At 30.9% G+C, this 12,730-nt stretch overlaps 2 protein-coding genes across 2 annotated transcripts; one reads left to right on the plus strand and one right to left on the minus strand.

The window, feature by feature from the left end:
* Positions 1-20: 20 nt before the first annotated feature.
* On the minus strand, positions 21-475 carry LOC123268708 (histone H2A). The gene has a single exon (XM_044734036.1). The coding sequence runs from the start codon at positions 434-436 to the stop codon at positions 59-61; it is 378 nt and encodes a 125-aa protein (XP_044589971.1). The 5' UTR covers positions 437-475; the 3' UTR covers positions 21-58.
* Positions 476-634: 159 nt separating this feature from the next.
* Positions 635-12,165, plus strand: LOC123268709 (histone H2B). The gene is made up of 3 exons (XM_044734037.1): positions 635-1,133; positions 11,475-11,480; positions 12,155-12,165. Exon 1 carries the CDS (start codon positions 752-754, stop codon positions 1,124-1,126), a length of 375 nt encoding a protein of 124 aa, XP_044589972.1. The 5' UTR covers positions 635-751; the 3' UTR covers positions 1,127-1,133; positions 11,475-11,480; positions 12,155-12,165.
* The last annotated feature ends 565 nt before the right edge of the window (positions 12,166-12,730 follow it).

Here is a 12,730-nt window from a genome sequence, read left to right on the forward strand (position 1 = left end):
ATTGAAAGATTTGGTGGCCCTGAAAAGGGCCGTTTAATTGTGTGGAAGAGGATTATATTTAAGAGCTGCTTTTTTCGGTCTTCTTGGGGAGAAGAACGGCCTGAATGTTGGGCAGGACACCTCCTTGAGCGATGGTGACTCCAGAGAGAAGTTTGTTTAGCTCTTCATCGTTACGGATGGCCAACTGAAGATGACGGGGGATAATTCTGGTCTTCTTGTTATCACGAGCAGCGTTTCCAGCCAACTCCAAAACTTCAGCCGCCAAGTATTCCATGACGGCAGCAAGGTAAACTGGAGCACCAGCACCAACACGTTCAGCGTAATTTCCTTTACGTAACATACGATGGATACGACCCACTGGAAATTGGAGACCAGCACGGCTTGAGCGGGTCTTTGACTTTCCCTTTACTTTACCTCCTTTGCCACGACCAGACATGATGAAATGTTTATAGAATTACAAACTGAACTGTAGACTTGAACGGACAAGCCCTGATTATGCGGCTCGCACTCCAGACCTTGAGTTTTATAAGGCTTGTGTGAGGAGCATGCGGCAGATGTTCTGGCAGCTGGACGTTGGAGGGGGTAGAGCATACCTTGGGTTTACTTGGTGTTCATCCCCACTCTTTGTAAATGGCTTTACCGATGCTCAACTTCCTATTTTTCTCTCTTAAAACCGAAAGCAAAGTTGGGCTCACCATCATTCGTCTACTGTGCTTCTGTACGTACTTACATACTCAGTTCAGTATCCATCATGCCGCCCAAGACTAGCGGTAAAGCTGTAAAGAAGTCTGGCAAAGCCCAGAAGAACATCACCAAGTCTGACAAGAAGAACCGCAAGAAGAAGAGGAAGGAAAGTTACGCTATCTACATTTATAAGGTGCTGAAACAGGTTCACCCTGACACCGGTGTTTCCTCCAAAGCCATGAGCATCATGAACAGCTTCGTCAACGATATCTTCGAACGTATCGCTGCTGAAGCTTCCAGACTTGCTCACTACAACAAGCGTTCCACCATCACTTCACGGGAAATTCAAACAGCTGTCCGTCTTCTGTTACCCGGTGAATTGGCTAAACACGCCGTCAGTGAAGGTACCAAAGCCGTCACTAAGTACACCAGCTCTAAGTAAATTTGCTGTTTCTGGCTAAAACCAAACCAAACGGCCCTTTTCAGGGCCACCAAATTTTTCAATACGTAAAATATTATCAAGTTTAATTACATTATATTTCTCATACTCCCGAAAGCCTAAAAAATATATTACACACCTGTGGCAAGAAAATGAGAAATGTCCCAGAACACATATATGTTGCCCGAGGCGAAGCCGAGGTCGACATATATGTGATCTGAGATATTTATTATTTTCCTGCCATAGTTTGTATACTATTTTTCTGTCCGACAGAGGCGGAAAGCGGCAATTTCGTTTAGCGCAGCGGGCCGAAAGTTGCCACTTTCCGCCTGGAGGGCAGAAAAAATATATTCCTAGCCATTTCATGATTTTAAAGATGAACAGATAAAACACGAGTAAAACTCAGACAGCTAAGATTTAAGAAGTGAAATAAAATAATCTCTTAAAATGATTGAATAAGTCAACGAAATATCTACGCACATGTCCGTGAGTATGTTCACTTGTTGAATTAGTGAAATTCTACTAATTCATTTTAAGAGAGTAGGAATCAGAGAACTAAAATCGATAGAAAATGATCTAAAAAACTACAGAAGAATTTTTAGAGGATAAATTTAGATCAAAGATTGACTAAATACGCGTTCAACTACAGTTACCGTCCCTGGTTAAAAAAGAGAATTAAAGAGGATTACATTCGTTTTACTTACAGACAATTGAAGTTGTAGCTTCAATGCAGAAATTGAGTGTGATTTACTCTGTATTACACTGATACACGATATTGTCTTTATAATATGATTAAAACAATATTAAAACAAGAGGTGTACAAGGAACAGAGATTACAATGCTTATTGATAACTAAAATATCTAGCCCCAATCTGGGCGAACGGGTTACCGTGCTAGAGAAGTTAGCTTTAACAATGAAGTTAACAAAGAAGGTTGGTCAGAGAATAGTAATTATACTACTCGTCTTTGGACTACTGAGTTATCGGAACCTATGACCCTCCAGAGTAAGGTGCATTGTTCAGGCTGATAAAGTTTGCTATTTTGTCGGGGTTTATATATTTTTAGGGGGTTTTGGTTGTCCAGGCACAATAAGCATTAGCGTGTTAATACCTCTTTAGCTTTATCTCATTTTTCCTCGAAAAGGACTTTGAATGACCTAATTAGTTTATCATATTATCATAAGGGATGGTATTTCCATTTTATCATAAGGGATGGTAACAATATCTACTATTGTAAAGTATCGATTTTATAGCCTTTTTTAGAGTTTTTATATTTTAACAGCTTATTATCATGGAAATTAATAATATTTAATTGAATTAAATTCGAGTCATTATGCATGTGTATCGTTCGTTACAATTGTTAAAAAGAAAAAATTACGGTTGAAAAATTAATATTTTACTAACATATTTACAATGCGATATTTTGCTGGAAACAGTTTGAATTTTTATTAAGAAAAAAATCATCTTCATTAAAAATTCTTAAAGAACAGCTTCCATCTTTTTAGTAGATTTCATAGAAATCTAACTATTGCATTGGTCCTCATGACGGAACTTTTGAAAAATTTTGCTATATTTCGACTCAGCTCGTCAAGCGGATTCAGACAATGCATATGGTTCAAAAGTTTATTTATGTATGTATTTATATATATATGATATAATCGGCATTGTCTCTTCTTTAACTTCCGTAATTCTATACTGATCTCAATAAAACGTAACATACTTATTCTTAGGACGATTTCCGAGGTTAAGTTCTAAGATGAGCCAAATCTGTCGATTAGTTTAGAAATGAGAGCAATTCAAAAATTTTCAAAAATCGCAAAAAATTTTCACTTTTACCTTATTTCCGTGCAATAACAATGGAACGCGACATCCTATCGGATTTCTGTAAATTGCATTTGAAAGCTTATTTAATAAACTTTAATTTGTGTACTTATTTATTTCTCCAAATTAAATAGTTCGTTAGGAAATAAAGATAATACCAAGTCTAAAACCATTAAAACTCGTCTTGATTCCTTAAGATCAGTAACCTCTAATAACTCATCAAATTCGAGTTTTAAATCTGCACAGTCAACGGATAATTCATCTCAAAATAGTAGATCAAGACAGAAATCAAGTGTCACTTCGCCAATCTCTCCTCAGTGCTCAGAATCTCCTGTCAGCGACTCAGTGTTTCTATCAAATTCTGAAAAATCGTCAATGGCGACTATTCATTCAAATTCTGTTGAAGGTAATGCGACTGTGGTCAGTGCCTCCGCAAGTACAGCTGCTGTGAATCCTCTTCCTTCGGATTGGTCATCATTGTCAGCTGATGACAAATTGACCTTAGTCATGCAATCGGTCGCACAAATTCCGTCTCTCGCTACAGAATTCAAATTGTTGTCATCGAAGATTGACGACTTTAACAAGCGCTTGAATAGTATTCAAGAAGAACAATCTGCGACAAAAGTAGAGTTAGCGAGTATAAACACAAATGTACTAGCAAATACTGATAAAATCTCAAAATTGGTTACTGCTTTAGAAGAACTTAGAGAAGATACGAATTTGAATACAATAAAGGCTAAGACGTTAGCTGATCAAATGGCCTCACTCAAATCAAGTTGCTCAGTAAATCAGGATTTATTAACTTCTTCGACAAATACACGAGTTTCATCTGAATTAATTATCACTGGTATCCCGGATTGTGTTACGGAAAGTTTGTCATCATTAGAGATTGCATCAGGAGTCTTTGAAGTGCTAAATATTTCTAATTTAATATCAGACATTTTAACTATTCGAAAAATAGATAAAAACAAAAAAACTGATAGTATTAATAACAATAGTAATATAGAAAATGTAAGAAGTAAACCCAAGTTGCACTCGTTTATACTTAAGATGAAGTCACAACAAGTTCGGGATCATATTATTGACTCTAGAAAGAAATTAAGAAATTTATTCATTAAAAATGTTTTTCCTCAGATTGTTGGTGATTCGTATCAGGGAAATATTTATATTAATGAATTTTTAAGTGTAGATACACACAAACTGTTATTAAATACTAAACATAAGGCCAAGAATCTACACTTTAAGTATATCTGGGTGCAAAATGGGTCTATTTATGTCAAAAGGATGAGAATTCCTTAAAAATTAAAATTTGTTCTGATCTAGACTTAGATAACCTTGAATAACGCCATGCTGATTTAACCAATATTAACGATAATAAATCTACGTCAATTAAGCTTTTAAGTTTTAATATAAATAGTTTCAATGGTCATATTGCTCAATTCTTAGATTTAGTTGCAGAGACTAAGCCACATGTTATTGCACTGACTGAAACTTGGTTGAAGCCGGTGCATGACTATTCAGTGTTTTGCTTAGATGATTATACAATATTTAGGAGAGATCGCAATCTAATTAATCCAAAAACAGGACGAGTGTTCATGGGTGGAGGTGTTGCTTGTTTGGTCCATAAATCATTAAAATCTAAGATACTCCATGTCTCTGTTACGGATCATATTAATCAACCAGAATATTTAATTATAGATGTTGTTTCTGTCTCAAATTGTCATCTTTTACTGGCAGTGATCTATAGAAGGCCTCAAGGCAATCTTTTAAATGAATTTTTTGAGGTTATTTCAAAGTTAATGCCTAATTATAAAAATCTTATTATTACAGGTGATCTTAATTGTGACCTATTAGAGTCTTCGTATGTTTCTAATCATTTAAAAACATTTATTTCGGAAATGTCTCTGTATTGTGTTCCTTATGAAGCTACTCATCACTCAAATAATAAAGATTCGTGGCTTGATGTTGTTTTATTAGATAATCGATGTAAACTGGGTAATTACCATAAGTCTCAACAACCGTTTATAAGTGGGCATGATTATTTAATTTGTGAATATGTTTTTGAAACTTCCAAAAAATTTAATAAGATTGTTACCTTTAGGCGTTTCTCTGACTCCAACTATAATGCCTTGTGTAATTCTATCATGCAGTCGCTAAATATAGACAAGGAATTATTAGAAACATCCGATCCCAATGATTTATTACATTTTTTCTATTCGAATGTTATTGCTTCACTCGATGAATTTGCTCCCCTTCAATCACGTAAAATAGTGAGAGCCCGAAATCCGTGGATGACAAATGAGCTTAAAGAAAAATGTAAAAATCGTGATTCTACATATAAGCGTGCAAAAAGAAACAACGACATTAAACTACTTCGAGTGTACAGGTCAATTAGGAAAGAGCTAAAGATAGAAATTAACAGTGCGAGAGAAAATTATTTGAAGAATGTACTAACAAATCTTCCTCAAGGAACTAATATTTGGGGTAAATTAAAACATTTAGGACTAGTTAAAAGATCTGACTCCTCTCCTTTGAAACATTTTAATGCTTCTGATCTAAATAATTACTTTGCTAATATAGTAAGGAAGCATCCGCCTTGTGATCTTGATTATATCAACTCGCTGCAATTGTTATGTAGTAGTCAAGTTACATGCTCCTTCACGTGGTCTAAAATTGATATAGTTGAGGTTACCAAGGCGTTGCATCTAACGCTTAGTAAATCTAAGGGAAAGAGTCCTGATGGGTTAGATCTCCGCTGGCTTAAAAATCATATCCCTCAAATTTCTATATTTCTTACAGCTCTCTTTAACAGGTCGCTTGAAACAGGTATATTTCCGCAAAATTGGAAAATGATCTTTATTATCCCCTTGAATAAAATCTCACCCCCGCATACACTCTCCGATACTCGTCCAATAGCTAATACATCTCATTTAAGCAAAGTATTTGAACGATTAATAGCCAATCAAATGATGAATTATCTTGAGACTAATGAACTACTTGACAAGTTTCAGTCTGGTTTCAGAAAACATCATGGAACACAACCAGCTCTGTTAAAACTAGTGGATGATGTTAGTAAAGCAATAGATGATAATAAATTGACGCTTTTAGTTCTTTTCGATTTAACTAAGGCGTTTGATTATGTGAATCCAAAGGTTATTTTGAAGACCTTGGTTGAGCTAGGCTTTTCTTATGATACAATAAATTGGTTCTTTTTCATATCTCACGAACAGAAGTCAGTCAGTAGTGAATGAACAAGGGGTACCAGTTGGTTTTTTGGAAACTTCGTCCGGCGTTCCTCAAGGATCGGTCCTTGGTCCGATTTTATTCCTTCTAGTCATGAACTTAGTTACTAAGCGGCTTATGTATAGCCGATATGGTTTATATGCCGATGACACGTACATCTATATTCACTTTTATCCTTACCAATTACATGATGCAGTGAGACTGATGAATATTGATGCCCCTCGCGGTTGTAGAATGGGCTAGAGTAAATGGCCTTGAAGTTAATCTCTTAAAAACTAAGGCTATGCTATTAGGATCTAATAATAGAGTAAAAGCGCTCCAGCGTGAAGGCTTACCACCTATCATTGTTGATGGTGTGGCTTTACCCTATACAGAGTCTACAAAATGTCTGGGCCTTCACTTATCATGTAACTTGTCCTGGAACTGTCATATCTCAAAAACTGTCAGCAAAATAAACTCAACTTTATATAGTTTAAAATTACGTAAAAATATTTATACTGTTGATATTAAAAACTATTAGTCTCTGCAACTATTCTACCTTTTAATTGATTACTGCTCTATAGTTTTGATGAATTCAACTTATGATAATGATTGCAAGCTACAGCGTGCTTTAAATTCAGCTGTTCGCTTTATTTATGGCTTAAAACGTGCTGAACATATTACCCCGTACAGACGTGAACTTGGTTGGCTGTCTATTAAAAGTCTTCGCATTTACTTTGCAGCATGTTATTTTTATAAGCTTTTAGTGACTGGTGAACCAAATTATTTACGAGAACTGTTCATTGATAATGATGATGTAAGGCGCTCAGAAAGATTGGCGGCTAAGAAAAATAATTTAAATTTTAAATTGCCTAATTATACAACAACACAATATGAAAACTCTTTTGTAATTACTGTTATACGATTATGGGAGGAGCTACCATCTGATATTACTGATTCCTCAAACTTAGATATTTTCAAAAATAAAATCTATGACTATTTATTTAAACTAGATATTTAATATTGTTCAGAACTCTCATGTAAACTGTTATTTAGTAAATTGGTTAAATCCTGTATTATAAATCATGTATTTTATTACTTGATGAATAAGTTAAATCGTGTATTATAATTCTAATATTTATTTATATATTTATTTATTTATATATATAAAGCTGGTGGCGTTGACAATATTCATAGCAAGATATTAAAATGTATAGCCAAAGATATTAGCCTGCCTTTAGAATATATCTTTAATAACTGCATAAGCAGAGCCATCTGGCCCACTGCTTTGAAGAAAGCTGATATTATTCCGATTTACAAGTCTGGTAACGCCCATCTGGCCACCAATTACAGACCTATTTCTTTGATTTCTAACTTGGCTAAAATCTTTGAAAAAATCATATATGTTAGATTATATAATTTTTGTATTTGTAATAATTTGATCGCAAATAATCAATTTGGTTTCATGAAGAATAGAGGCACGGATGATGCCTTAGCTTTTACCTCTAACTTTATTTACAATAATGTGGATAAAAACCTAGCTACCGTGTTAGTTTTCTTGGATCTTGCTAAAGCTTTTGACACTGTGAATCATAAAATTCTTCTAAATAAACTATGGCGTAAGGGAATAAGAGGTCTGCCTCATAAATTGATTGATAATTATTTATCGAATAGAGAGCAGTGTGTCAAAATAAATAATTGTAATAGTGATTACAGATTCTGTGAAAATTGGAGTTCCTCAAGGGACTATCTTTGGGACCACTTCTTTTCATTTTGTTTATTGATGATATTTTTAATATTGTACCAGAGAATGCACTAGTTTCTTATGCTGATGATACTGCAGTCCTGTGCAGTGGAAGTGGTTGGCAAGTAGTTCATGAATGTCTGACTGAATGGTTAAAAAATTTAGATAAGTGGTTAAAAGGCAATAAGCTTACGCTCAATGTTGATAAGTCTACATACATTACTTTCGGAAGCTACATTGATAGTGTTCCCACTAGTTTTCATTTGTTTATTAAAGATAGAAAACTGAAAAGAGTTGAAAGCTGTAAATATTTAGGGGTAGTGTATGACTGTCATATGAAATGGAATAAGCATGTAACTGAGCTGATTAAAAAAGTCAAGTACTTCACTTTTTTATTCTATAAATTAAGTAATTGGCTACACCCATCTATACTGAAAACAATATATCATGGACTATTCGAAAGTGTTATAAACTATGGAATCATTGCTTGGGGTGGTGCATATGATAATACGATGAAACCTATTATAAATTTGCAGAATAAGTTGATAAGTAAAATGAAAATAAAAAATGAAATGTTAGTACCCTTAAAAATTAACCAGTATTTTGTTGTGAATGCGCTTACTTATTACTTTACAGATTGTAAATTAATGTACTCTGAGAGGTTTATAAACACACGTAATAGACTGATAATTTTACCAAAAATTAGTAAAAGTTTAAGTACCAAAAATGCGTTTTTTGTGGCAATAAAATATTTCAATCTAATTCCTAATAATCTAAAAGCTCTTGAATGCAAAAAGAACTTATTAAGCAAGAATTTTGGGAGGTGGATTAGATCTATTGAATTATAAATTAAGATACTATATTAGATAGCAAAATATTGTATAATTAGTCGTAAGGAAACTTATACTTTGTACATTGTATTGGCTTATGAATGTTTTAACACGATTTATATATAACTAAATATTATTGTATTTTTCTGGTGTCTATGCACAGGTGTTATGCACCTCTATAGAATGTATATCAGAAGTAAAATAAATAAAAATAAAAATATTCTGTGTCTGATTTTTTACTTAATCTGTGTATTATTTTTCATCATCTTTTTAGTTAATATTGTATTTTATGTAGTTTTAACATATATATGTATAAATTTGCCATTCGGCCAATTAGGCCTTGGTATAAAATGAATAAATCTAAAATCTAAAAAAAAAAAAAAAAAAAAAAAATCTAAAATAGTTTAGGAATAATAGCAATTCAAAAATTTTCAAAAATCGCAAAAATTTTCACTTTTACCGTATTTTCGTGCAATTACAATTGAAGGCGATATCTCATCAAAATTCTATAAATGGCATCTGAAAGCTTATTAAATAAGCTTTAATTTCTGTACCTCACTATTAGTCTAGGCCAAAAATCACCTGCTTTCTCAGACAGATTTAATGAAATTTTACTTTTGCATTCGTTTTGACGTCATTGTTTAATCAAACAGAAATTCATTTTTTTTTTTTCGTATGCAACCCTAGTAGTATTTTTATTATTCATCATGAAATCTACTGACATTTCGGCTGCCGAATGGCCTTTTTTTACTCTCACATTCCTGGAGAAAAACAACCCTGCTATCTTTGTCGCACTCGCAACAGCAAAGCTATTGCAAATTCATAACTTTTACTTACGCAAATGTAAATTTTGAAGAAAACGCTCCACTGAAAAATAAATAATTAAATAATCCATCGAGTAGCAAGGCGTTGTTTATAAAATTTTTCTTCGTTGAGAAGAAATTCACGAATCTGTTATATAGTTGAGATCGCCTCAGTATGCTTATAATCATTTTAAGGAGAAAACTATTATAAAATTTCGTCAAAAGTTTCGTGTGTGAATTTTTTCAGAAAGAGACATTTTATTTAACAAATACATAAAAAAACATGCATATCTAGTGAATTTTTAATACTTTATGTCTGGTTTGGATTATATCAAATGAAAAATTCCAAAAAATTGATTTACCGGAAAGATGAATGCAAGTATTGTTGAAGGAATAGTCCAAATTTTGATTTTTGACAAAATTGCAGCTTCCAAAAAAAGAAATAGCGATTTTATAAAAAAATTTCCAACTACAAGTGGTCTAAAAAATTGAAATAATTATCAGATATATTATTTTTTTGATGAATGCCTGTGAAATATTCTAAGTCAGTCACAATCAATTACAACCAATAATTAAAACTTAAAATAGATAAGAGAAGCTAGGAAACGGTGAAAGAATTCAAGTACCTTGAGTATTGGTTTTCTCGGAGCGGGAATTACAAGAAGCACACAAAGTGGACTAGCGGAAAGGCACACCAAGCCCTAAACTCAAATTGGGGAATCATAAAAAGGTTTGGCCAAGCTACGCTGAGCAATCGTCTCTATCTATACAACACTTTGGCAAATTCAGGAGCGTTGTATGGAGTTGAAGTCTGGGGTTGGTCCCAGGACCCGGAATTTAATAGACTTTATGCTGGTGCACATAAAATGGCCCTGGGAGTTGCCAAAAACACGCCAGACTACTTATGGCAGACAGAGGTAAGAGTGCCAAGCAGCCTATACGGCTGCCCAATTTTAAAACACAGTAACTGCAAAATTTTTATACTTAATTTTTTTTTAATATCACTGCATTTTTTATAACTTTTAGACCTTAATTTCAAATATTTGTATCCTGATCTCCACAAATTTTTACAGAAGATTAAAGTCAGAGCTAAACAATTAAAAATCAAATATGTCTGGACTTACCTTGGCAATGTTTATGCTAAAAAAAATGACGACTCTCCTAAGATAGTCATTAATACTGAAGATGACCTAAATAGGATTTCATAGCAATCTAGAGATAAACTCAATGTTACAAATTCATCAATAAATATTCTAAACCTAAACATAAACAGTTACTTAGCTCATTTAGCCTAGTTTGACCTATCCAAAAGGCTAGACTACAAACTTCAACGTCTTATAAACAACACCATCATAATTAATCAGAGGTATTAAGAAGAATTCAAATTTCGTTACTTTTAATACTTTTGAATTTTTTTTTTTTTTCAATAAATATTTTTTTGCAATAAATAAATGAATAAATAAAACTTAAAATCTATTTCTTTTTAAATTTCACTTACCAAATTAAATGAATGACAATTTAATCAATTGAATAGTTTAATAAATAAATGAAAGAATTACATTAATGTAGAGTTATGTATTTATTTTATTTTTTTCATTAAATTTTTTTCAGATTTACATTTTTTTCAATTTTTTCTCCACATAATCACCAATATTCTCATTTATTATTATTTGAGTCGCCAATTGCCTGAAGATTTAAATATATTTCTATAATATTTTTTATTTCCATCATATATATATCATACATATATTTATTAGTACGTTGTTTTCTTGATGTATTTTATTATGCTATTATTGTTATAATTATTATTAATTGATACCTAAATTATCGTAAGGTGTATTGCATTTATTGATAGATGTTTTTTAATGCATTATTATTTTTTTTTTTACTTAAATTATTTAGTATATTTCTTCATTATAATTATTATCATAGATCATTGTTTTATTTATTTACTGTTTCGTATATTGTTATAGTTTTTTTAAATAATTAATAAATATTCTTGAATATATATCATATATATATTTTTTTTGTATACATATATTCGCATTATTTTTTATTTCATATTATATAATAATAATCATGTGTATAATAATAATAATTATATATTTATGTATAAGTACAGTCTAAATATAATATCATCACTTTTTCTTTTTACTTAAAATTAATTATTATTTTAATAATGATCTTCATTATTATTCAGATTTATTTTCTTCAATTTATATTAATAATAATGAATATAATTTTGAATTTCAAATCTTTAAATAATTTATCGATAAATAAAAATATTTATGGCAAATTTTTTTTCATTATTTTTAACCCGTAATTTTATTTAACAATTGAAGAAATAAAATAACATTAATTTTTTTATTTATTATTATTATTAATATAATTAATTATTTATTTATTTATTTATTTATTTATTGATAAGTCTAATATCTATCGTCTTCTCATTGTTTTTCTACGATATTTTAATAACTAGCGACTTCTAAATATTTTTTAATAACTATTTTCATATTTTATACGTTTTTAATTAAATTAATAGTGGATTTTTTATTTATTTATTTATTAATATATACTATTTATTTTTTAAATATTTTATTTTATTTTTGTAGGACCATGATTATTAATTCACCTTCATTGTATTTTTTAAAGATTACCGCTAGTTCGTTTTATTATTACATATTAAATTGATCGGAAAAAATGTATAATTAATACTAATGAAGGATCATTAATCATGTATTAAATTGATTGGTATTATTACTCCCAATTATTATTATTAATATATTAACCATTAGTTAAATGTATTATTCATTAGATATTAATTATTATTTTTATATATTTGATTTAATTTATTTAATAATACAACATTAATAATGATTAATTAATAATTAAATAACAACATTTTTCAAACTTCCACGCAGTAGTCACAGCCAATCTGACATATCCACGTTTGTTTATTTTTATTAATCTAGTTTTTTTTCTTCTTTTTTATTATTTTTCATAATCTTCAACAATTATTTAACTTGACAAATCAACATTTTAGTTACAATTTTATAAATTGCATGTTTCTTAGAAAAAAAAAAGTTCAATGATAATTAATTTTAAAACTCGAAAAATTTCATAAAAAATTAAATTATCAACAATTCGAATTTTGTAAACAATTTTAATTTTTAAAATTTTATAAAACT

Source organism: Cotesia glomerata, linkage group LG7 (genome assembly GCF_020080835.1).
Source record: "Cotesia glomerata isolate CgM1 linkage group LG7, MPM_Cglom_v2.3, whole genome shotgun sequence".
Classification (NCBI taxonomy): Eukaryota; Metazoa; Arthropoda; class Insecta; order Hymenoptera; family Braconidae; genus Cotesia; species Cotesia glomerata.